Source organism: Mus caroli, unplaced genomic scaffold (genome assembly GCF_978045245.1).
Source record: "Mus caroli unplaced genomic scaffold, Mus_caroli_1 scaffold_17, whole genome shotgun sequence".
Taxonomy (NCBI): domain Eukaryota; kingdom Metazoa; phylum Chordata; class Mammalia; order Rodentia; family Muridae; genus Mus; species Mus caroli.
The window spans coordinates 93,680,015-93,707,165 of NW_028227272.1; the positions used below are offsets into that span (position 1 = coordinate 93,680,015).

At 43.9% G+C, this 27,151-nt stretch overlaps 1 protein-coding gene across 2 annotated transcripts in view; it reads right to left on the bottom strand.

The window, feature by feature from the left end:
• Positions 1–27,151, bottom strand: part of Dscam (DS cell adhesion molecule) — a 580,573-nt gene that overhangs the window by 47,998 nt on the left and 505,424 nt on the right. For both annotated transcript variants that reach the window (XM_085832094.1, XM_021184771.3), the window contains exons 21-27: positions 16,157–16,310; positions 13,357–13,474; positions 11,163–11,326; positions 9,313–9,411; positions 6,171–6,359; positions 4,930–5,220; positions 1,854–2,030 (exon numbers count right to left, since the gene is read on the bottom strand). In XM_085832094.1, the coding sequence (XP_085688220.1) occupies positions 1,854–2,030; positions 4,930–5,220; positions 6,171–6,359; positions 9,313–9,411; positions 11,163–11,326; positions 13,357–13,474; positions 16,157–16,310 (1,192 nt within the window). The remainder of the gene's footprint in view (positions 1–1,853; positions 2,031–4,929; positions 5,221–6,170; positions 6,360–9,312; positions 9,412–11,162; positions 11,327–13,356; positions 13,475–16,156; positions 16,311–27,151) is intronic.

Consider the following 27,151-nt stretch of genomic DNA (forward strand, 5'->3'; position numbering starts at 1 on the left):
GAAGGAAAACCTGAAATGCTGTGGGTCTTCTATCATTGTGACCTGTTAGCAAGAGCTTTTGTCAGAAAAGTTCTTGACAGGAAAAGGCAGTGTTGGGTATTGAGGTCTAAGTACAGCAATGAAAATAAAACAGTAGTTGAAGAAGACAGATAAGGTGTGGGGAGGGGTTGGCTACAGCCCTGAGAAGTCCTGCCCCATTAGTTAATCCATCAGCTGCCACACTCATGTGTGTCCTCACATAGTGAGTAAGATGCTTTGACGGTTGGTGTGAAGCGTCTCAGCCAACTCATAGCCTTCTCTGTGGAACTAGTTTGGCATGACTGTCTACATGAGGACTGTCACTTGATACCTCAAAGGCAATGTCCCTGATGTTTATTTGAGTTTATGGTCAAAGGGGATTATCAAAATGTCCACTTGATACTCTAGTGACAAACACTCAGTGCAAGGCAACTCAATCCTCTTTCTATTGAGTTTCTCCACACATGGCTTGTTGTTCTATTTTTATGCTCGGCTCTCATTCTTCTCCCATTTGGGATTCATCCGTCCCTCCTTCATGTGGCTCTAGGATTTGTCTGAAGGCCTGTTTTAGCATGTGTGACCTGATAGATGCTGAGGAGTGTGCATCTCAGTGGTACTTAGAATCCAGGGAGCACATTCCCTTTATCTTTGTGAAGAATCTAGCAGAGTGCTTAGGTCATCCACAAACTCGAAATGCAACTGGTTAAGGTAGTTTAGGGAGGATATTTTGATGAGACTAGAAGAAGACTCATCTGAATTTCTGGGCTCTGGAATATTTAATGGAAAGACAAACAGTCAGCTTAAAGAGACTTCAGAACTTTTAATTTGTTGGCAAAGTGAGAGGGAATTGAAAATATCAAAGTATGAGGATCACCTACCAGGAGATTTCTAGAGGGAGATGATAGACCAGACAGCACCATACCTAGCTGTGCTAATGGGATCATGGTTAGCTTAAGAAGTTACAGATGAGATCAAGGTTTTCTAAGTATGGAAGCAATATGGGGGTATATCGGTGTGCATGGGGTATGTTTCAAGGCTTACTCCTTAAATGTAACTCTGAAGGATACACACACACAAGTGTGTGTGTGTGTGCATATGTTTGTATGTGTATGTGTATAGGTAACACTGTTCCACCACACTGTCTTGATATTGAAACACAAATACCCCTGGGTACCCTTGGCCAAATAACAGGTTGGTTAAAGACCTGATAAGTGGAAGGTACAGAATGCTTCCTTCCCAGAGTTCCTTATCTGAAGTTCCTTGCACTGCAGAGAAAGGGCCGTTGTTCAGAAACTGTGAAGCCTCATCACCAGAACCACGCAGAGTCAGACACTGGAGAAATGGAATCTATTCACACTGGGTCTCAGTCTGGGCCCCTGCTCTTCTACTGTGTTCTGATGCCTCGCCATGCTCTACCTCAACCATAAGGCCCTATCTCTGCTTCCAGGCAACATCATTTGTAGAACAAATCTCAAAGCTCCTTTTTTTTTTTTTTTTTTTTTTTTTGCTAAAGCCATAATTGGTGGCTTTACTGGAACCACTGAAAATCAAACAGAGCAGGCTTGAAAGACCCATGAGAAATTAATTTTCTTTGTCTGCCAATATTGAGGATTTAGGGGACTTGTTTAGGGGGCTGCTTGTGCTCCATTTCTGGCTCTGTGTGATTGAATGCTTCATTGCCACTACCCTCCCCCAGAGCTCCAAAGTCCTGCAGGGCCCACATCAGCACCAAATCATAGTGGGCAGAACAGGCTCCTAGAGAACACGTCCTTCCTCGTGGGTGTCCTCCAGCTAACCTTTCTTCATGGGGGTACGGGGTGGGATCAGGAGCCTACCTCTCAGCCTCTTCAGCCTCTGCTCTCGCCGTCTCCTCCGCACAACCAGCAGAAGCACAAAGAGCAGCAGAACCCCGACCAGGATGCAGGAGATGGTCACGAGGATCTTGAGCCCTTCGTTGGTTGTCAGCCCTTCTTCGCTTTGGACAACTGACTTAATGAGTGGAGGGATTGTACCTGAAAGCAGGGCCACGATGTTAGATGGCTATTAATGGTGACGGCGTGGTGGAGTTTTTAGGGATGATGGGTTACAGAGAGACCGCGCGGTGTGATCCAGGGGTGTCTGTGTGATGAGAAATGAGAGGACCAGCTCCCTGAATCTCTGTGGGCTGACTTTCTCAACTCTCCCTTCACCCAAACTTACAACTCACCCTAGCACATCTTTGTAAAGGACTTTGGGTTTTTTGTTTGTTTGTTTGTTTGTTTGTTAGTTAGAACATTCCAAGATGCCACCCTCTGACAGTATGGTGTCTGGGCTCAGGGCTCACAAAAGCTACCTTGATTCACCTGGAATCTAATGCCCACTTGGCTGTCAATCATGGTGCTTTTGCTAAAGGCTCTTTGAACACTGCCTATGAAAGGAAGAACAATAGATTTGTCAACTGGACAGAAGACCCCCTTTGGGGAGGATGTAAGGTTCCTGAGCCTAAAGAAACATAGACGACCTTTTTTTTTCTTTTGATTTTTCTCTTGATTTCAACCCCAGTTTCACAGTTGCTTTTTAAAATTCCCAGTTTAGGGTAGAAGGAGTGAAGGGCAACATTTCAAAGGGGAGGGTCTATCTAGGTCACCGAAAAGCGTGTCGCTGGCGGGGGCCTTGTTATTATGCTACAAAACTTAGGTTATTTGGAGCGGTAAGAAACAAAATAGAAGTTGACTGAACTCTGGGCTGCTAAGATGCTTTCCACCCCGAGGCTGAACACGAGGGTGCAGACATCTGTGATTTATGGGGCACGTGTCTTACAATCATCCATTACATAAGAGGTTCCATTCCCACTGTCCTTTCTATGCAGAAAGCTAGGCCTTTAGGAAAAAATAATGATATATATATATATATATATATATATATATATATCCCAAGAGCAAAAAGATGATATTGTTTAGTAACTGGAGCCATGAAAATGCAACCCCTGCCCTTCTCTGACCTCTGCTGGAGCTAAGCAGAGTGAGTTCTTTTACTATCACAGCATCTTGGGAAGCAAACCCAAGCCTACAGATATCCAGACTCCAAGAAAGAGGCACAGAATTGGTGCCTGAGGCTGGTCTGTGAACAGGACACCATAAGGACACATAGAAAGTTTTGGTGAAGGAAATAGAGGTGACTCAGATAAAGAGGTGGGGGAGCTGGGAATCTGACTGAAGTAACTATCAGGGTGGTTTTGTTTCAATGTGTGTTTTTCCTAATATGAAAACAAGCACAGTGGCCAAAGAGATACTAAAGCCACACAGCCATGGTATGGACTAGATAGGTCTACCACCTTTTTCAAAAACAAATATGTACTCTTACATCTTTGTGCCATGAAATTATTTCAGATTTCAGGAAAGAGAATCACACACACACACACACACATACACACCTTCCTAATATGGTTCTGAATGAAGTGAGAACATTGAACATTGTCTCAGAAGCTGAATAATTAAAGTCTGAAGACTATCTGGGACATGACCAGGTGTCAACGTGCCACCCATGTGTGGCAAGCTCTCTGTCATCCACCTGTACAGGCCTTGGTCCAGAGTATAGGTGTCCAAAGTGACACATACACTGACTGTCCAACTGGGCATGTGCTTGTAGGGGGCTTGGGTGAAGCATTTAAATGCACTTGATAGAAGCCATGGTCTTAGCCTTTCATTTTGTAAGAACAGGCACCTTTGGTGGAAAACCTTAGATATGAATGTAGCTCTGCTTGTGCATGATCCTTAGAACAAAGACTTCTCTAAATAAAGCCACACATACAAAACAGAGAGAGGGCATGTAAGAGGGACCTGGGCCCTTGAAGAGGAGAGGCAGCTGCTGTCCAAGATCCAGGGCTTTACAACAGCCCATTGGGTAGAGCCCAATACCAGAAGGACTTCTCTTGGAAGTACTTCCTACAGCCTAGAGTTCAGCTGCAGAGGCAAGAGGAATCTGATTCTATCTGAGATAGGCTTTAGAAGCAATGGTTGTGGGCAAGAGATGGAAGCCAGAGGATTAACACAGTATGCCAGAGAGAGAAGCACAACTCAGGGCCTACCTGGGACCATAGTCCCTTTGGAACAGTGCGAAATGGATAGAAGGCTGAGAAGGGAGCTCGTCCACAGCTCCAAACAGCTTTATGAGTCACTGTTGGTGGTCAGAACTCAGAGCCTGTGGTTGCCTTTCCTAAGTGAGGGTTTCTGTGGGGCTACAGAAACCAGCATGGATGTGGTGTAAGGAAGACCCATTGTCTGATTGTTAAGAGAAGCTGCCTCAGCTTCACTGGGCTGGGTGTTGTTTAGGTACCCAAAATTTAAAAGATTTAGTTGGGGCAGCAGAGATCAAGAGACTCCCTAGGTTTTAGGATGTGCATAAAGGTATGCATGCGTGTGAGCACAGGCCCAGCCTGACCCATCCCCCATTCTATACCCCTCGGTGCCCCTGCTTCTGTTGAGTTTAACCTAACTTCCCTTGCCATGGAAAACTGCTGTGCACGTGAATTTTAAGGGTGTAATGAGAGCAAAAAGAAAGTTGTTGTGTGGATCGGGATGGATGGGGAAGGGGTGGGAGACAACAAAAGCAGCGTTAGCTCACAGTCATCTGCAAAGCAACGGAACCATGAGGCAGAGTCCTTCAGCCCTGAGAGAAGCCACTCAAGCACTAAGACTCCCCAGGGAGTTCCCCTTAGTCCTCAGTCCCTTCACTCTAGACACACACTGATAGTCATCTGTGTACAACGGACTAGGGAGCCCGCAGAGAGGGGACTGAGTGGCCCAAACCCTAAAGGGCTATGGAGGCACTGCTCACTCTGTGGTAATGATAAGTGTCTCGTAGGAGAGTGAATAGTATACGAGTGCACATCCCCGAGCCACAAACAGGAACGCCATGAAGCCGTGAGCTTACTGCCATCGTAGTTCAGCGTGGCGAAGTTGGCTTGCTTCTCCGCACAGCCGGCGCTGTTGCATACTCTCATCTGCAGTTCATACCATGTGGCTTCTTGCAGGTCATACAGAATGTAGGACTTGGAAAGAGAGGTCCGCTGAGCTGTGGTCCAGACCGTGGTCCCAAAGGGTCTGTACTCAAGAGTGAATGAGGTGATTGGACAGCCGCCGTCATTCCAGCCAATCAGATTCAGCCTCACTCGGGTGGTATTGATGCTGGCGAAAAGCTCCTGCTCCTTGGAGAACTGGGGTTCTGTGGGAGAGAACAGTGTCATTTGTGGGTACATGGATGACCACAGCTGGTTCAGGTGTTTCCCCCCTGGCTACTGTCTAGCCTTGCTTCTGCCCAGGCTGGATCACCAGTCACTCACAGCAGGGACCAAAGCCTTGGGAACCAGTAAGTTTTCCTGACCACAAGTAGTGGAGCCAGAATGGAGGTTGAATGGATACTGGCTATTTTTACACAGTGTAGGGTTCTCTGAAGTGGTTCACACACTGCAGTATATGGAGCTGAATAATTTCCCTTCCCATGTAGCTATAGAATGGGATTTGGGAAGTATCAGCAGTTCTCCTCTACTATCCAAACCCTTACTTAGTACAGTGGCCTCTGACTTAGTGGTGTTATTCTACACAGACCAAACTCGTATCTTGGTATCCAAAACTCAGGTGCTAGACCCAAACACCATCTCTCTCCTGCCATCTGGTTCTCCATTCCTGGTGGGAGTGGCGCTTATAAGATCTCTTCTCCTTGCTACACAGATAGGGAGTCTCCTCTCTTAATTAGATAAGCGTCCTCTCTTCTTTCTGCCATTCCCAGCTGCACCTTTCACCTCTGGGAGCCACTTCCCCAGGCTTCATCTTGAACAACTTCTATTTCAGATAAAAACCTCAATTCATTTGGAAGTGTTAACCTATTAGCCCAATCATTTCCAGCCTCAAAACCTATGAGGACAGGTGCCCCATTTCATGGCTGCCCAGAGAGCACTCTTTTTGGCCCCCCCTCAAAGGGCTTTCTTCTTTGAACTGTAAGTCAAAGGATGAGATTGGGAACTGGAACGTTCTGGAAGGTTCTGTCATCAGTCTTATTTCAGGAAACAGGAAAGCTCAAACACACAAAACCACTCAAATATTCACCGAGTCTTTCATGGTCCCGCCCCCTTCACTCAAGAAGGCAAGAAGGAAGGAAACAGCAGAAATCCTCACCTTTCCCCAGAGTTTTGGCTTCTATGATTTCACTTATGCGGCCGGGACCTACTCCATTTTGGGCAGTAAGGGTGAACTTATACCACGTCCCACACTTTAGGTTTTCCAAGCGGTATGAACGCTCGCTGGGGCTGATGGGAAAGCTGCCCCACTGCTCACTGTTATCCTCGGAGTATTGCAGGATGTAGCCTGTAACGACCAGAAAGGTGTTCCAGTGAGCTATCTCTGAAGAGGTAACAGGATGAGTGCTGTAATTCTGGGTGCCTTTATAAGAGAATAACTCCGACTCTTCCTGATTCTGGAAGCTTCCTCTCACGTTCAGAGAAAGGGTGGGGTAACGCGATTAGAGAATAACTTTAGCTAGCCACACCAGACATTTATTACTTACTACTATGGTTACATTGTTGCATGTGCATGGAAAGAAAGCCATGTCCATTAACACCATGTTGGCTTTGATGAGTACCAAGCTGCCAGAGCATGTGTCTGAATCTGTGTTTATAGACTGAGAGGGGCTGTCTTGACAATGAGGACAGGAGTGAGCATAGCAGTCTTTGCCATTACCGCCTTCCTACATACAACTGTGGGGATATTTGCAATCACAGGGGAAAATGGGCTCTCAGGCCTGCAGCCATCCCGACAGTTCTACAGAAACAGGGCTTCTCCTCAGGGTGAATGGTTTGCTTGACACCTCATTTCTCATCTTTCCTTATAACCATTCTCTTCGTGGTTATCTACTACCGCTGACCATGTCCATATCAGACATTGCTTCAATTACCTTACAATGCCACAAACGGTGCTCTGATCCCACAGTGCAGGGTGACAACAGGGCTTTAGAAGGTTGGTCACAAGAAAGATGCAAACCACCTCAGTCTACAGTGCCCACTCCTTGTCCTGGTGTCCTTGAAACTATTTCTTACGATCTATATCATGTTTCTGGTGCCAGATGTGATCTCTCTGCTCTGCCCTTGTTTCCTAGACTGTCATCATGTGACTTATGCATGGTGTCAGGGCCCCGGGAGACTAATGTTGTCTATCTTTCCCTGGGGAATAACACAGACAGAGCATTTCTCATCTGCCATGCTGAAGAGGCTCCATGCCCCAAACCAGTGCCAATCAGATTCCCCCAGTTCCTCCCTGAGGTATGGATCACTGACTGCTGCTACTGTCCATGTTGTTATCAGTATCCTCCACACTGTTCTTCTCTCTGGCTCTCTAAAGTCACAGAAGCCATTCTTCCTGGACCTCCCGTGGCTGCTTTTGTGTTACTGAGCTCCCTCAGGATCAGCCAATCTCTGAGAAGATCTGCTTTCAGACTCCAGCCTCAACTCCATCTCACTTGGGGACTGGGCTTTGCTCTTCCTACCACTGAGAGCACAATACCTAAGTGATCTGACCTCTGACCCCTGATTTCTGTTCCCGATGCTGCTGGATTCTGTGACATCAACACCTGTCAGTACAGGTGCCTGATTTCTGATGTCCTTCAATGTTTTGGGCACCACTAAACATTTCAGTGACTTGGAAACTCTTCGTCAGCCTAACCAGCTTCACTTCCAAGACCTTCTACGCTGGTGCTACCCAGGCTTCTCAATGAGACAAATAAAATTCAAACTGTTTGGAATTTAGAGCCTGGATCCCTTGAGACCCATTTTTTTTCACTAAGAATTTTATTCTCTCTCCCTCGTGTGAGGCCATTTGAAGCAGGGGCCCAGTTGCCTTGACTGGCACCCACACTTCACTCACTTGTCATAAACTTTGGTACCCTGTGACGCACTCCTCTCCCCAGCTGTCCAGCATTGCTTCTGATTATTGTAGTAATTGTGGCCACCACAATTTTGTGCTGTAGAGTGTCTGCAGCTGGGTCCTGGTGGCTTCTTGGCAACAGTGATTTTGCTTGTCTGCTAATGAGTCCCTGTGCCTTGCCCATGGCAGCCGTTTCAAAGCTGTCCCACGCTCCTCAAACCCACAGACGCAGCCTCACCCCTAATCATCAGCTATTTTTATAAAGTAACCTCACCTTATTCCTTCCTGACAAAAAAAATAAAAAGGAAGAGTCTCCCTTCAGCCAACATCCCAGCAACTAGATTTAGAAGATGGCCAAGTCTTGACTGGTCACAGTGTGATTTCCGGGGAGAGGGACTATTCTCAGAGTGGATATATGGCTGAGAATAAAGCTAAAGGAGATGGGATGCCATGTTCCCAGAAGCCAGGAGCTGGCTGGGTGCTCCATGGCTCTACTCAGCAGTGTCTGAGTCTTTCCATCTGTCTCCCCATCTTTCTCCTCTCCTTCTGCCCTTGGAGCCCAAGCCCCTTCCTCTCTCACCTGCTCCATTGACCTCTGTTGTGACATGGCACTTGTTCTTGCCTACCTCCTCCATCATTCCCCTTTCCTTGCTATGGATCAGTAAGATGGTGCCCTGCTCCACCCATGCATGACAGGATGACCAGGGTATCTTTTCGCTTCAGCCTCCCGCAGACCCTGCTACAATACTCTAAATTCAAAGTCTTCTTGCAGAAGGGTCATTTCCAATCTGAACACCCTATACCTTGAGTTATGTGTGGGGACAGTAACTGGTGAATTGAAGGGATAGTGTAGCTCTGACAGAGTCTGGGAGATAACACCTGGTAGTTATAAGACTCAGTGTGCCGTGCTTATTACAACTTAGTGACTTTCTTACATGACTCTGGGCAACCGGAAAGGAGGAAAGTTAATAAAAATGGAAACCAGCAAGATAAGTGTGGCTTCTAGTGAAGAAAACTAGGTAGTGTGGAGAGGCTTAGGTGTAGACAGAGAAAACTTCCAGAGAAGCAGGAACTTGGTTCTCCCTCCTCTCCCCTCCTCTCCCTTCCTCTTCCCTCCTCTCCTCTCCCCTCCTCTCCCCTCCTCTCCCCTCCCTCTTATCCTTTTCTTTTTTTCCTTTGTTTGTTAATAGCTCACTTTTGTATGAATGACCTGAGTTTCAAAGAACACCATAAATACAGATGTGTGCTCCAGATGCATGCGTACATAATGGGGAAATACATTCCTGAGGTGTTTGGGGAGAGAATAAACTATCATATGACAGTTATTTGATGAAGATGACCATTTTTTTTTTGGTCAGTGGACAGTTCCACAGACGTGATTGTGAGTGACTCATCTCATTACCTCTAATGGAGCTACCCCCATTATCTCCAGGGAGCCAGGAGAGGGTGATGGAGGAAGATGTCGTCTTGGATACAGTGAGCCGAGGCTGATCTGGTGGAACTGGGAAGGAAACAGTTTGTAGAAAACAAGAATTAGTTTCTCACATCCTCAACCCTCGGTAACAGTCATTTACCAAATCATTGTAACAGCCATTGATTAAATACATGTTTTAAAGTTGCCAAAATAGGCAGTTCATTTCTGTCAAAATGTCTGTCTCATTGATGTCCCAGGCTAGTGAGACAGAGTGTAGTGAATCTATGATTTAAGAAAAAGTCAACCACATTTCTACCTTGATTTACATCTAATTCTTTTCCTCGCTATCCCTTGGATTCCTGAGTTGTCCATCTTGAATTTAAACTTTTATACTTACTAAGGACACAGGCATTAATTTACTCTGAACTCCAGCCAGGAAATTAGGTGGAAATGATTGACATGCCCATTTAGCTGATTTGTTTTTCCCAAGGGGGGAAAAAGAAGATGCAGCTAGTAGGAAGAATAATTAATACCATGCTGCAAGGCACTACACACATGCACATGTATACACACACATACTCACAAACACAAGCATACACACACACACACACACACACACATATATATATACATACATGCATATACACAACCACATATACACATACAAGTATATATACACACATACTTGCATATGCAAACATGCAAACAAGTACATATGCACACATACATATATACAGACACATGTACACACACAGGCATAAACACATGCATATAACATACACCAAGGCTCTGAAAACCAAAGCTGCAACAGTGTTTGTGGCAATGTGGACTCAACCTTATGTAAGAACTGACTGAGAGATATACATTACTAAACAATGGCCTCAATTCAATTCTGGACAAAACACTACATAAACTCACAATCGGATCATTTCTGATTTAGAGAGCACAGCATATAAAAGACCCTCTCTTCCTGTGAGTGAAGCCTGAGATGTCCCTGTGACCCAAAGCCCTGAAACACTGACCCATCTGCTTAGAAAAATAATGTAATGGTGGCTTTAGCAATTCCCTGGGACTCTCCTGATTTCAATGAACTCAAAACCCAAAATTGATTTCACAGTATTTTTGGAACATATGGTATTGCCCGCTTCCTGTTCCATCTCACCTGGAAGAGTATTGATTCTATTTTCATTTGCAGTAATCTATTAACATGACAACACCTGAATCTAAAGAAGTACATATTTTAATTTATTCTCTAATAAAATAGCCCTCCTGCAATTAAATCTGAACCCGATCAATACCCATGTGGGTTTTGCATACTAATTTAATAATCCTTGAAGAGTGTTGTGTATATTTTGTGTGTGGCAATAAATTACTAAGCATCACACATACTTGCATCAAATGCAAAGTATAACTATAAGCTTAGAGCTTTAGTCAGTGAATCGATGACTAGCCGAGACTCTAAGCCTCTTGTCATGCTATTTAACTTTGTAGTTGATACAAGATATTTCATTGTTTATTGATTTAATTAGCAGACATAAATTATAACATTCAGTGCTCCTTTCCCTTAATGCTGTACTGGTCACACATGTGTATGTAAACCATGCATAAATTGACCACGAAGGACTTTTTCAGAGGTGCTCACAGATAGAAATAATAGACTAGACATCTTATATGTGAGAAAAAATAATGTGTCCTTTGATTTGTTCAATTTATATTTTCCAAAATAAATATGCTGTTTTATAAAATGAAAATAGCAATTTTTGAGTTGGCTTAATTTTGCTATCTGCATGTAAGGCACACATACTTAAAGATCATTTAAGAGGCACTGGGCTTTGTACCTTGTACTTGCAAATTTAATATGATCTCATCTGATCCCCAGTTGTTATTGGCAACACAGCTGTAATAGCCAGAGTCCTCTGCTTTCACCGTCCGAATGATGAAACTCCCATTGCTGAAGATGCTCCTGCGGCCATCAATCGTCACCAGGCTGGGTGTCCCGTTACTGCCTCACAGGAAGAAAAATGCACAGATTAGAGAAATTATAACCACATTAGCTGAGGTCACCAAGAAGCATCAAGCCTTTCTCTGGAGCAAACAGGAAATTGTAACCTCAATTATTTTTGCATTATGAAATAACTGTGCTCTGATTATGTGACCAAGCCATTGACTAGCAGAGATTAAAAGAAAGATTATCATGCAGAAGGCTAGATTCTGTGTCAATGGCCAGGAATCTTGTTAATTATTGGCCAAAAGTTGTGACTATTGTCAAATCTAACATGTCTCTCCTTCCTCCCCCAGCTCTGGCTTTGGAGATTTTCTCCCTGTGGCAACTGTGAGACACTCTCTTTCTGGTAGAGGGGCCAGCTTGACAAAATCATGCATGGCAAACCAAATTTTGTGATCTCTTACAGACTTAAAATCAATTTAAAATCACAGTTCTTAATGAACTTGACATGCACAGGGTAAGATGGCATCTCGAGGGAGCATGGAGCTGACCCTCCTGTGAAGAGGTGTCTGTCATCATGACCTCTGGAGTCACTCCTAGGTAAGACAGAGGGCCAGCTTGACCCAGGGAGCTTATGAATTTGCTTTGGATTAACCAACTTAAAATGCAATGAGAAAATTGCTTGCTGGGTCCAACCCATTATTTCCATCATTTATGCTTGTAAGTGCTTTTGTTTGAAAATAGGCACCCTTCTGAATCCGCTATTTTAAATCTCCATGACTATTAGTGGATGTTCAGCCTCTATTTATATCTTAATTTCTTCCCCTGCATAGAGATAAAGCGTGTTTAAGAGACACGTGAACAGGACTCATCATATCCTCTTTCCCTTCTCTTTTGGGTTTATTATTATAGTAATCAATATTGAGCATGGAGAACCAGCTTTTTCCGCTAGGCAAGTCCTAATGGGTTTCATTTCTTTTTCTCAAGTCAGGGTCTTGCTATGTAGCCCAGAATGTTGGCCTTGCAACTGGCAATGTTCCTGCTTCTAGCCTCTCAAGTGCTGGATCTACATGGAACTGTGTTCTCTTACTTTACTTAAGTTCTGTGTTGGTGGGCAGAGGGGTGCACATGGTGGCAATAGGCTTTTGGATCCCTCCAGAGCTGGAGTTACAGGCAGTTATGAGGCACTATCCAGTATCTCACAACTTGTATGGGCTAGGAATAAAACTCAGGTCCCCTGCAAGGTCAGTACTGAGCCATCTCTCCAACCCCCGAATTCCATTGCTTAAATAAGTTCCTTCCTGATGCTTATGCCTTAGGTTAGATTGTCCATTATGTCAGACAGAGAGAGAGAGAGAGAGAGAGAGAGAGAGAGAGAGAGAGAGAGAGAGAGAGAGAGAGAGAGCGGAAGAGGAGAGAGAGAGGAAGAGGAGAGAGAGAGGAAGAGGAGAGAGAGAGGAAGAGGAGAGAGAGGAAGAGGAGAGAGAGAGGAAGAGGAGAAAGAGAGAGCTAGTAAAGTTCCTGATAACTTGAACACCTAGTTTCCATTCCTCAGTAATATAGAGCAAACTCCCACAGTGATGCTTGGTTGGTCTGGTTCCTTTCCTCACAAGTGTTTTCCTGAATTTCAGGGTCTGGATTAATAGAAGACTGATACACATACAGATGATCAAAACCACATGCTTTAAAGCAATTTCCCCTGATACAGTTGGCATGCTCAAAAGTACGTGTGGACTGATTTTTCTGCCTCGTTTCAGTGGAGCGCTGGGTTTCTTCAGCTTCTATTACTGTCATAAAGTAGGTGTTGGAATGTAGCTCAGTTGGTAGAGTGCTTGCCTAGCATCCGTGAAGTGTTGGGTTTGATGCTTTGCACCAAATGTACTGGGCATGATGGCATATGCCTGTTATCCTAACACCAGGAGAATGGAGGTGGGGGGACAGAAACTTAATATCACCCTTAATCATATACCATGAATTTGGAGCTAGCATGAACTACAAGAAACACTCTTTGCACACCGATGTCCACAAGGCTGCTTGAGGTATTGGCTAAGGGCTCACAAAGAGGCATACATTGGGTTGCTGGTTACCTATCCTTCATCCATTTTACGGCAGGTGATGGGTCTCCAACAGCTTTACAAGGCAAGACGATGTCCTTCATCCATGGAGTAGTCACTGTCCCACTGAACGTGAGGATCCGTGCAGGAGCTACAACACCAAAGAGAAGACTGTTTACACAGAGCCAAGGTGACCTCCCCAACAGAGCAGCCCCCCAGAGCTAATTAACACTGCAGCTGTCAATGCTATTCTCTGGCATCTGCCTTATAAGAGATCTGCCTTGTAAGGACATGCTCATGGCTGAAAGTCCCCACCGCAGCCTTTCTTCTACTAACCAAATATGAGCAGTATATTAAACACTCGACATTCCATAAGCCAAGCAACTCCAAGCCGTGTTTTCTCTGAGCGTGATTATTTTTCAGAGCACTTTATGAAGCGATTTGTCTCGGCCCCCAAACTGCACATTAAAATATACTTTTAATATCTGAGAGAATAGACAACATAAAACATAAGGTCCAATGGCCAGAAGAAGTAAATCTGGATAAAAGCTATTTACCAGCTGTATGATATTTTGCCCAATTCCCCACATAGCTTGCTCTTTACATATATTAAGGAAAGGGGACCATTCTGTGGCCATTTGGCTTAGGACAGTGATTCACCCAATACCACTACCATCATTGATTATCAGGACTGGTAGACACCAGGCCTTAGTTCTTCTGAGGAAAACAACCCCTACATGTGCCAATCTACCGGGTGCCACTTCCTAGTGCACAAACCCCAAGGCAGAGGCTGCTCTTCTTTATTTGAGCCAGCAGGCTTGCACATGCAATGGAGGCTAGGGGATGCAGAAAGGAGGGGCAGGTTCTCCTTGTAGGAGCTCAGGCTGGCTAGATTCAGGCATAGAGATCACAAGGAGGGAGCCTCTATCCAACTCTGGATCTACACAAAGTGGACCAGAGCTGCTGGGACCCCTGCATGGTTCAGAGCTTGGGAATTTATATTGGCAAAAGAAGAGGGCAGGGAAGCCCTGTGTGACCCTGCCTCACTGCTGAGGTTTAGGAAGATGTGATTCCCATAGTCAATCCCCCCTCCCCCGAGCTAAGTATCTTAAGTGTAGTGTATCTACATTAGTGTATCTAATGTATACTGGGCCTTTTAAATTATTACTTATTTGTTTGTTTAGTGAGATCAAGTTTGTGCCAGGGATCAAGTGCAGGGTCCTAAGCATACTAGGCTTCACCACTGAACAGCACGCTGCCACTCCTGTGACATATGACATACCACAGTACAATCTCTCCCGATAGGTCCCACCCTATGGAAGGAGCCTGTTTTCAGCTGAGCCTTGTTTGACTTTGTAGTATCATTGCTACTTCACTCTGGCCGTCACAGACAGGAGGTGCCTGAAGGGATTCTTCCTGTCCTATGTGTTTGGTTGTAGAGCCTCATTTATCCCACAGGACAGACTTTATAGACGATGTTTCCCCCAGACTCCACTGTTCTCTTGGTGTTAGGAGGTATGTGGATATCATGGTTAAAGAGTCCAATACACATGAACCCCTGCAGTTGTGTGGGTATCATGGCTAAAGAGTCCAGTACATAAGAACTCCTCCAATTTACTTTTTAAACGATGTTTTACCTTCCTGTATTTGAATCTGCAGCATTTTCTTCCTTCCTCGCCATTTTAAAGCTGCCCGTTTTTCTACTACCAAATCAACAAGCACATTACCAAGCACTTGTGGAGGTAAAGTCAGAACCTTTGAATGATTGGTTTTTGTTTTTGTAGGTTCCTTATACGTGATAATGGAACTATCTTGCCAATCCAGAGTCAAGAGGCATTGCTTATAGAACTGGAATTGTAAGTCATGGAAGCAGGCTTATTGCAAAGGCTCATCTAGTTGGACTTTGGAAACTGACAGCAATCACCAGTAAGAACACCATGGTAGTGCCTACTTCTGAAGGATGTATCTACTACCACAATGGGGCAAGGCAACAGACTGATACACAGGAATCTGTTCCTGGCTGGCTCGAGTCTCACTGCTACTTAAGGTTGTGTGTGTGTGTGGGTGTGGGTGTGGTGCATTCTATAAATGAACCATGTGGTGTGGTGATTTGTATGAGAAATGTCCCTCGCAGACTCATGATTTGAAATCTTTGGTCCCCAGTTGGAGGTGCTGTTTGGGGAAATTTATCAGACCCTTGGGAAGTTGGGCCTTGCTGGAGGAAGGACACCACTGAGGTGGGTTTTGTGGGTTCATAGCCTCACCCCACTTCCGGTTCAGTCCTTCTGCTTTATGTTTGTGGTTTGAGATCGGATCTCTCAGCTTTCTGCTCTGGCTGTATACTGCGATGCATCTCCACCCTTATTCATTCTCTCTCTCTCTCCTCTCTCTCTGGAACTGTAAGCCAAAATAAACTCTTTCTTCCACAAAGCTGCTTGGTCATTGTGTTTTATCATAGCAATGAAAACTAGCTACTTCAACAACTAATGATTTTCTTACATTTATACCATTTTTAATACCATACACCGTGAACCTGGTATATTTCTTTTTATAAATATGAACCTGATTTGGATTGAAGAAGCGCTTCCTTGGAAAAAATGGCAGGTAGTGACTTTCAGTAATTCTTCCAGACATGTTTAGCGGTGTAGCCATCAGCCCTTAGTACTGCATTCACCACTAGGGAAGCCTCTTTTCTGCTTGGTGAAAAGAGCCTGGCCTGACCAGCGGACACATGATGCCAACAAGCTTCCTTTTAGATAAACCACGGGCCTAACAACCATTGAGCTGTGGTTGGCCATAGGCCTTTCCACTGAGGCTCAAATGGCTGGTGTACCTTTAGCTAGGGGCTCCACGGTGATGATCTCGCTGCTGTTGCCTCTTCCGGCGGAAGTCACCGCCACCACCCAGACGCTATACTGCCGATTCCGACTCAGATTAGGGATTCTGTAGGAAAATGAGTCAGGGGAGGCTTCAAACTCGCTGATGACCTGTGAGAAGAGAGAGAAACATTTCATCACCCACAGAAGCAAGTGGCACTATGGTTTCTTAAAAGAAGGTTTACTAAGGTATTGGTGATCAGACCAGATGAAGCCCACATCACCAGGCGCCCCCTAAAGGGCTGAATTTTCAGTGTGAACTGTAATTGGTAAATTTAGGTGGTCCACAGCCTATGTCACCCTCTAACACCTTTGATGACCACCCACCCCAGGAGCAATAAGACCCTTTATTGTTGGTGATCAAAAAACACAGAATACAACAGGACAGTGCTTTAAAGGTTTGTTCATTGGTTAATGGACCGTCTCAATGTCTCAGAGACCGCAGCCATCAAGGCTGATTGCACCTTCAGGGGTGTTTAATTTTGAAAGGGGTTTCAGGGAAGGGGCAGGAGGAACTTGTCAGCCTCAGAAAGCTGAAAGGACAGAATTGAGGACCTGAAGTGAAAAATCTGGACACGGAGGGGATTCCTGAGATCTGAGGAATATAGAATATCTATGTAGGTACTGTTTGGTGAGCAGATTTGCACACATATGGGAGCGGAAACTCCCCAGGGCAGGAGAGGAGTCATCTGAAAGGTGTCAAGGTCAGAACTCAGCACTCAACAAGGACTGAGAACGGTACCTGCTCCCGACACTAGACATTAAGGCACTGAGTTAATGCATAGGCTCTTACCTAGGAAGTGAGCAATATGTAGCTTAGGATTCAACAGTAGTCTAGTCTGGTCTAACAGGTCACAAAATCAGGAACTGAGAAGGTGAAATGACTACTTGGTAACCACATCTCAGAGCGAAAGTAAGGAATATTTATAGGACTTAGAATATCTACCACTCAAGCAAGCACTGCCCCCAATGACATCCAATAGAAACTTGGTGTATATGAACAACATAAGCATTGTTACGTAGATGAGTGAATAAATAAAATGTGTTATGCACCATCCATGAAGTTCACTCAGCCACAGAGAAGACTGGAGGACTGCTAAAGGCTGCACTGTAAGCAGGTCTTGAAAATGCATTGCTCAGTGAAAGAAGCCTACTGTAGGTTGTCACTTAATGATCTTTCATTGACTGTCCAGGATAGACAATGCATAGCCAGCAAGTATATGAGTTGTCAAGGGCAAAGAGAGCAAGCAGGTGACGATTTTCCTTTTAGAGTGACACAATTATTCTCAAGTTAGAAAAAGGTAAGGGTCACAGGATGTAGTGAACACATCAAACCCATGAAACTGCCCACTTTGAAAGCATTAGATCTGTGCTGTGTGAATGACCTCTTCATGAAGCTGTTATAAAAATACCTTTAGGAATTCCAAAATAGAGAAGTCATGAGTCACAGAAAAAATAATTATATATAATATATATATGTGTGTGTGTGTGTGTATACCCTAAGTGACCCATAATCAATGAGGATTGGTTTTCTGCAAAGTCAGTAAGGTGGTTTTATAATTATCTTACAGCAATGTTACAGCTTCATAGATAAAAGAGATTAAATTGGGAGGTAAAAGGCATAGAAGTACTTCTTAAACTCAAAAGAAATAGTACCCTTTCACACACATATAGGCAGCATTGCCTGGACTTAGTAGATCATAAAAGAAAAAGGAGAGATGAAGATGGGAATCACAAAAAGGTTTAAGCCATTCGAAGGAGGTCAGAACAGAGCAAGAAGGGCAGGGAGCCCGGCCAGACATTTAAAACCAAGGAGCACGGATTCCACATTTAACCTAATCACAGCAATAGTCACATCAAGCAAATGAGGTTGAGCCCCTGAGTTAAACACAAAGTTATTCCACCTGATAAGAAAACAATATCCAACAAAAAGTATAATAATAATAGTAAAGTATTCTCTAAGTAACATCACCAAAATTAATATTACACGAAATAGATTCATTAATAAAACATTTTAGGAATGATAGGATGAAGAAGTCGATTTGACACTGCCAAGGAGGTCAGCTCACCAAGAGGCTAAGATAGTCCTGAACCTTCGTGCACTTAATACCAAGGCATTGAATACATAAAGCCAAATTGAAGGGACATCAGAGTTGTAGACCAAGACAGCTCACTGTTGTTCTGTGAGAAGCCACAAGAGGCAGGTGCGGCTGGGGTTGGGGCACACAGAGGCCATAGCACCAGACCAGGATAGGAAAAGGCTTAAGCTCCTCACTTCCAAACTCCATTCTGATTCTTCACACTCCATGTACTCAGTTATGAACAACCAACTCTAAAGGGCTCTCTTGCTCCTGCTCCGTGCTGCAACCACCTGAAGGGGCTGGGTCGGCTGTGAAGGGGGTGGGGGGTGGGAACATTAGCACCACTATCAAACCATTTTAACAACATCTCTTTATTGTCTACTAAATCCCATCACCCCCCAGTGAAAGGTATCAGAGGCTTGTTCGCAGTCAGATATTTAGCTTGCAGGTATATTGTTCTGGACTGACATCAGGAAATGATTGGGCCCCTGCAGGGATTTCTCAGCAGCTGTACTATGCACACACTTAGTGCACACCTGGGCAGACATGTTGGCATTTTACTGCTCTCATCCCTCACAAAGCATTCATGCCTAGACTTCCAGAAGTTCAGAGAGAATTTGGCTCTTTCCTTTGTAAACCGCAATCAGAGGAGGAAATCCAATCCTGAGACCATACGGGAGTGCACTGTGTGAAATCCCAAAGGTTTGTTGTTGCCAACTTAGTTTGTTAAGGCTTAGGGATGTGGATATCATAACAATGCCTTTATTGAACATTCAACAAAACATTATACACACACAAAGATTTTTCTGTAGCGAGCACACAGCTTTTAGTTACAACTCAGTCTGCATACAAGGGGTAATTAGTCTTTCCTTCCAAAATACACATTTTATTTATGTTTTGCCCACAGCAGGGAATGTGGTTAAATCAGAAAAAAAATATTTCTTATGCAGCTCTGCTTGCTTTACCATTTACACAGAAGATTAACCAAGAACCAAGGGGGAAGGAAAACAAGTTTCTATGCATAGAAAGTCCCTCTAATTGGCATGACATTTCTCTAGGAATCAACTGGCAAATAAGAGTTAAGCTATGCAGTATCTCCTAAGGGTCCTTGGGAAAGTTGTTCACATAGTATCTCTACCCTTTGACCACTGTCTATTTTCTTGATGTCTACAATAATTAGGCACACTTTGGGGTAGGGGTTGTAGGATGCAAGCCAATCGAACCATTTATACAATTGAAGAATTAACTAATTTACCTTGGGTCTCAAACTGAATATGTGATTAATGTGTCTTAAAATTTGAGCAATAACCAGGAAGAAGAAGAGTGCCTCTAAAGATGCAGCCTACTGAGAGGTGACTAAGGCCACTTGCTGGCTCTGGTGACAGAGGACACTTTCTGGCTTTGGTGACTGAGGCCACTGCTGGCTCTGGTGACAGAGGCCACTGCTGGCTCTGGTGAGCTCTATTTGCCCATCTCTGAGCTCTAGAAGACAGAGTCAGTAGCAGGGATGTCCTGTTGAGAGGTGACTGTGTGCATCCCTACCTACAGGGAGGAAGCTGTGAGCTCCAAGGAAATCCTGTGAACTTGGAGTCTGAAGGGCGCAGAGTTTAGAGAGCTACTCCTGAAATGTGAAGGCTAGTCATGAGGGCAGGGGTTAGCACTGCTTGCCACAGGGGAGGGAAGTGTTTCAGAGCCTCTACCACTTCCAGAATGAGGTTGGGTACTGATAACCCATCCATGGGCCCTAGAGGGCCATGAGATGGACTTCAGGGAGAGGGGCCTATAGGTGAGACACCCCCAACAAAGGGATACCTCAGCAATGATGTTATGCTAGTTTCTAACTAGCTATGGAGGGTAGATACAACACCAGGGGTAGTCCTTTAGAAGAAGAGGTAATGGTTAAGAAAGAAAGGAAGGAAAATAGAAAAATAATCAGAAGCCAATTCAGTGAACAGCTTGGCCAGGACTGCTAGTCCAAAGAGATATGCTGCATCTTGATTCCCTGGGAAACATGTTCCACAGTATTTTAATATGTGTTATAATATCAGTGACTGAATTTACACTTCAATCATTTTCTTTCTATCAGATATCATATTGGCAATGGTCCAGTATCACCCAAGGCAGCTTGCTGACTTTCACATACATTTCTATCACATGACTGCCCCTTCTGAATACCAGGGGATGTCCAATGGGAGAAGATGGTTTTATATCTAGATTTTCCCCAACACTTCAGTGGTAGTTACATTGAAGACTTCAAAATACAGATGAAGCTGGAGAGACAGAATGGAAATCAGGGCTTCCCTCTGAAGCATGACAGGATAGAAGGGTAGAGCAGAGTGGGAGGTGGGGCGGAACTTATTATGTAGTATATCAGGGGTTAATGGTGTCAAAAGAAGTGTGTGGCAAAGTGGCAGAGGTACTTTAAATAATTAATGGTCAGAACTGAAGAGATGGCTCAGGGGTTGGGAGCACTGGTGGTTTTTCTAGAGAACTACTCAATTCCTAGCCCTCACACTGCAGCTCATAATCACTTGTAGTTCTAGCCCCAGGGGATCAGATGCCCTCTACTGGTTTCCACAGGCACTAGGCACACTCCTGGTGCAAATATGTATATGCAGATAGAACACCTGTGCACATAAAAACAGAATAGTCATTTAAGGATCCAGGTTGTTACACACGTGAACTCGGAGCAGCTGTGGTTCCTTTCAGAAGACCAGCACAGGATCAGGCCAGTTAAGAATTCCAGCATGGATGGGGGAAGGGACTCATGAACCCTCATCCCTAGCTGAGAAGCTATTGGTAGTTGATAGCTGCTGGGGGAGGAAGTGCAGCTACTGGAAGATTTCCATGTCACAGTGGATGGTTCCCACACTCATGCAATAATTTGGATCAGTGGGTTTAAACAATAAAGAGAAATAGAATTGTAAAAGATACAAAGTTCGGAGGGAGATGTGTTATGTGTATTAGAAGGGAGGAGTGACGCTGGAGATGATCAAGATACTTTGTATACATCATGAACACCTTAAAGAATATACTACTATTTAAAAGACACTTAAGTATCTAAACATTTTTCTTCCCTTAGATTTTTATCTATTGACTTTTAAATTCCGAGTTAGGTCAGGATTGAAGAGTCTAGATTTTATTATATGCCTGAAGAGTGTCTTGAACAGGCTGCTGCTGTGTTTGGGTACCATGGCTAGAAGTTCAGTCCAAGCTTCCCAGAGTGCTGGATCCGGACACATGGCCATCACAGAACTCATTGGTTCTCAGTGGGGAAGGGGTCTACCTCTGCTGTGCTCAGCAGGAGGCTCCAGGGGAGACTTTGGGAGTCGGGCTGCTAATGGCTCTGTATCTGTCATTTTGTTAGCTGTCTCAGGAAAAGGCTGCCCCCTTTCACCTAAAAAGCTTGAACATCCTGACTGTACCAGAGTCCAGAATTAATCTATCCTTGTCACCAAATCATTTCTTGGATGATGTGAAGTAGGTTCTTAGATCTTGGCTCATCAGAGGAGATGGAAGAAGAACAAGAATCTGCTCTGAGTGAATCCGTGTGACAGGGACAGCCCATGGTGTTCTCTCAGAGGAGGCTGGTATTCTGTCTGAAGTTTCACACCTTAGATTTTCTTCATTAAAATGGTATGGTTATACTTAGCACTGTGGAAGTCCATGAGGGTACACGCAAACATTTGAAAACTGGTGTGTGTGTGTGTGGGGGGGGGGAGTTTACTGACTTTTGCTTGCATATTTTGATTTCTGTTTGGGGAACATGTCAAGAATTATAGGATATTAGAGGGCAGCTATATAAGTTTTCTGGGTCCCAGAATGCTGTGGAATTAGGATCTGAAGAAGCCAGTTGGCAGCAAGGAAGACTGGGAACCTTTACTAAGGTAGACAGGTAACAGAGTATGTGTGTGTGGGGGTGGGGTGGGGGTGGGGAACCAGGGCTGTGCAAATGTGTGAGAAAGCACATTATAAAAATAGCCTGTAAAGGTAAGGTGAGGCCCATTATCTTCCAACCTTTCTATCAGCTATGGACCCTTCCCCTCCCTTGGAAATGCACTTTTCTTTCTTTCTTTCTTTCTTTCTTTCTTTCTTTCTTTCTTTCTTTCTTTCTTTCTTTCTTTCTTTCTTTCTTCTTTTCTTTCCTTTCCTTTCTTTCCTTTCCTTTCCTTTCCTTTCCTTTCCTTTCCTTTCCTTTCCTTTCCTTTCCTTTCCTTTCCTTTCCTTTCCTTTCCTTTCCTTTCCTTTCCTTTCCTTTCCTTTCCTTTCCTTTTTCCTTTCCTTTCCTTTCCTTTCCTTTCCTTTCCTTTCCTTTCCTTTCCTTTCCTTTCCTTTCCTTTCCTTTCCTTTCCTTTCCTTTCCTTTCCTTTCCTTTCCTTTCCTTTCCTTTCCTTTCCTTTCCTTTCCTTCCTTTCTTTCTTTCTTTCTTTCTTTCTTTCTTTCTTTCTTTCTTTCTTTCTTTCTTTCTTTCTTTCTCTTTCTTCCTTCCTTCCTTCCTCTCTCTCTCTCTCTCCCCCCCTCTCTCTCTCTTTCTTTCTTTCTTTCTTTTTTTTTGTAAAGATTTATTTATTTATTTTATGTATATGAGCTGTCTTCAGACACACCAAAAGTAGGGCATTGGAACCCATCACAGATGGTTTTAAGCCATCGTGTGGTTGCTGGGAATTGAACCCAGGACCTCTGGAAGAGCAGTCAGTGCTCTTAACCACTGAGTCATCTTTCCAGCCCCTGCATCTCCTTCTATACTCCAGGTGTCCCCATTCAATTCCTTTAACAGGGACACCGAGTCTGGAAGTCCTAGTAGGCTATGTGGAGTAAGAAATGGGTGGAAACTGCCCATTTTCAGTATGAGGTGTGTTCAGAGTTCATCTTAATTACAGATGAGTGGGAGGCTCACACCTCTCTCCCTTAGCTGTGGGCTACACCTGTTTGCCTCAGACAAACTCACTTGGTATGTAACTGAGGCCATAATAAAAAAAAAAAAAAAAAAAAAAAGGAGGCCATCTCTAGCACCAAATTATTTATTAGGTAAGATTCAATGTCTGAAACCAACAAAATAGCAAATTGGAAAGGGGCAAGTCTCAGTCTATGAGAGGAAAGGACTTTAGAAGTCCTGTCCAAGGTGCCAAGTGAGACTCCACTGGTGATAACTGATTTTTCCCTTTGCTAGCAGCTGTTGATCAAGACAGCTTCTCCCTTAGAGGTGGGGGAGCCTGTGTTCACCTCTTCCTCTAAGCATTGGGACCCTGTCAGGCATGACTCCATGTGGGGTTTTGCTTGCTGATCATGATTTCTGTTTGGGGAGCATGTTGCATGTGTTCTGTTTTTCCTTGTTTTAGAGAGAGAGAGAGAGAGAGAGAGAGAGAGAGAGAATATAATAAAGTTGGGTGGGTAGGATAGGATCTGAGAAGAATTGGGGAGGGAAAAACATGATCAAAATATAGTGTATTAAATTTGTTTTTCAAAAAGTTAAAAAGCAAAATAAAAACAATCATTGTCTTGCACCTGATCAGTCAGCAGTCCCTTTCTGTCTTTTCTACATCAGAGTCCCTTTCTGCAGCAAAGTGTTGGTTTGTCTCTTGAATTTGCTGTCTTGTCTCTCGTAGGCTTCACCTGCTTCTGAGTTCCACAGGTAACTACAGGTAGCCTCCCAGCTTCGCAAGGGAACCAGTGACAAAGTTCCGTGTGTGGGTGAGGATGGCCAACTTGTAATCACTCAGTTTGAGCTCATGACCATTTACTGAGTTTATTCCAGCTTTGTAGATTCTAGGTTAAGACCATGATGCAGCACACAGTGGGTTAATTAAGAATGAGGCATGACAGGGTTCTGAGAAATTCTTATAGGAATCCAGAAATAAGGCCATTCAGAGTTCCCCTTTTAAACTCTCCCTATTATAAGTAAGGATGTGACTTAATATTCAGCAAGGCGTCTGGGGATGGAGGGATAGCAGTTCCATGTGCTTGTTTTAAATGTATATTTATAGCAGAGTTTTACAGGACTTTTGACATGTTTACCTCCCCAATCTTGTCCAGCCTAGAAAATTCAGCTGTTGGGATAAATCCATAAATTGTGTGATGTCCAAGCAACTGCAGATACTTCAACCATTCCAGCTTTCTGCATTTAGGCCTCCTGGGTGGAGTCCTGAGTCTCTGTACAACTAGGCTGTCTAGTCTCTGAAAGACGGTAGAGTTGCCAGAAGGATTTTGCATTAAGTGTGTCAGTGTCAGTCTTAGGAATGGCCTCTGTTGCCTGCCTTCACTCACAGTTACTTCTGGATGCTGCTATCACGGCTTCCTTTTTGTGTGTAGGATACTTTTTTTTTCTTTACAGGCAATTAACATAAAATAAGCTGCATTGAAGGACATTAAAGGTTTTTTTTTTTGATAGTTCCTGTAATCACAGATTTTATGGAAACAGATGCCGAATTCATTTCCAAATCTCCTCTATTCTTTAGCTTACTGGATGTTAGGAAAATCTCTACTCTTCCATTAGGGTCCTTCTGTAGCATTAGTTTATTATTCTCCTATGGCTTTTTCCTCTGTTCCACCATGGGCTTTGGTCTTGCCAGCACTTGGAGCCAAGGTTACCGGGGGTGGAAGGGAGGGCAGCTTCGGCTCAGCCTTTTCTCTAGGCACTCTTTCCAATCCTCAGCCTTTCGTGGCGTCAGCACCCACCAACTAATGGATAGAACTTATCAAGGAAGTGCTAGTTGTATTAGGTGAGTTTAAAGATGACCCAGAAATGATCAGAGTTTGAAAGGAAATGCTGTGTGCGGAATAGCTGCCATGTCACAATTTTCTCAGACTGAATTATTTGCCCTGCCTGTTGGATGTAAAAATTATCCCACTTAAAAACATTTCAATTAACTTTTTAATGAAAAACCAATTCTGTCAAAGAAATGGGGTACTTTAAAAGGCATAACATCTGATAATTAACTTCTAGTTTCTAAAGTCTAGAGAGCTCGGATTTCATGGCTCTACAGCAGTGACTTAAAAGAGAAAGAAGGAAAGAAAGAAAGAAAAGCCTTCCCTAAAGCAAAGTACAGAACCCAGTAGCTGCCTTAATGGAGGAGCTATGAACAACACTCCCATAGCATGAAAGCCTTCCTGTTTTGAGGTGGAGAAATGGCATGCATTCCAATCAGGATAGAAGTTAGCTGGATGGATTTGAGATTTTTAAAAATCCTATGTATAATTAATTTTGATATAATCAGCATCTTATTTTACCACTTTCATCTCCGTAAATGACAGTCAGCACAAAGAGCTTCGGAAGCCATGGAGGCTGAGGAGGCCATGTGGACAGTCATGGTAACACTAACATTAAAGGTGAGTGTGTCACCCTGACCCATTTCTGTGTCCCTCTGTGTCTTCCTGAAGTCACTGGATCTGTGAAGCCATACACGTAACTCTTGGTAGCTTTCTACAGAGCCTTCCAAACACAACACATTTGACTTGTTAGACTTTCAAATGTAAAAAAGAATTGCTGTTATCCTTGGTAGTGAATTAAACTTAATATCTACAAAGAACATGAAAGAGACTGCCTAGAATCAAGGTCATTGTCCCGTTAGAATTGACTTGACAGCTTCTTCCCTTCCTAGGTTCTTTGTAACCACATGCCCTCCTTTACTCTCCTGACTCCATTGTCATAGCACCTGCCACCCTAATTACCTATCTGTCAAAGGTGTACTATTAGTTTCATTTATGGCTGTCACCCATTTAGTGACTTCTGTACAAAGCACAAGCTTAGCGACAAGCAGCTTCTCCCAGAAGGGAAGAAATTCCGTGATGATTATTATGAGTAATGAGAACAATCTAGGCATAATATATAGCAATGAAAAGGGCTAGTATGGATTTCCATTATTACTCTTAATTGAGCTAAACTATGGTGATGGCCATAATGTGATAATGAACAGATAGACATGTCTAGGGCATGAAGCTATGACAATGTTAGACCTGCCTGTCGAGACAAGGTTGAGAGTCCTGCCATGGGCCATGGGCTCAGGGGACAGTGACAACAATGGAAGGTATTATTTGATTCCTGCTGTTGCAAACAGACCTCAGGCCTGACTAGTACATGATGGTGTCATTGACACAGAAGGAGGCACACTCCAAGTCTCGTTACCTGAAACTTGTTTAAAAATTAAATTGATTTTTTTAAAGGGCATCCTAGCCCATGGGCAATAAAGGAAGCTGTAGGAAATGAATGTTCAGGCTAGAATATACAGCCTTCTAGGCCGAGTACAAGCCACACTGAAGAACTAATGTTGGAAGCCCATCTCAAAGGCTGGATGAGCTATCTCATGATCTTGTGCTTCCGAGGAGGTTTCCTAGGCTTGCTTCTCCACAGATGCCATTGGCATGCACACTTTGTTCTTGACTCTTAAATCATAAGATTGGGTTTGGGAATCCCACAGACAAGGTAATCCCTGACCTTCTTGTTCAGCATTCTGACGTATCATGGCAAATGGATGTTTCAACAATGTCTAATGGCACCAAGGGTCACTGATGACCATCTGAAAAGAAGACTACAAAACAGACTCCACAGAAGGATCACACAGTGATTGGCTGGATTTGGGGGAAGAAAAGATGGTTTTTTTTGTTTGTTTGTTTGTTGTCTATTTGTTCATTTTTTTGAGACTGGGTATCATTATGTAGTCCTGGATGGCATGGACATGTAGAGCAGACTGGCTTTGAACACACAGAGATCTGCCTGCTTCTACCTGTCCTTGCCTCCTCTGAGCTCCCACAATGCTTGGCAAGAAATCCATTTCTGAAGGATGAGCTTTCTAGTTAAAACACATGGCCAGGGATACAGGTCAGTGTGTAAAAGTCTTGATGCACAAGCATGAGGACCCAAGTTCTAATTTATGG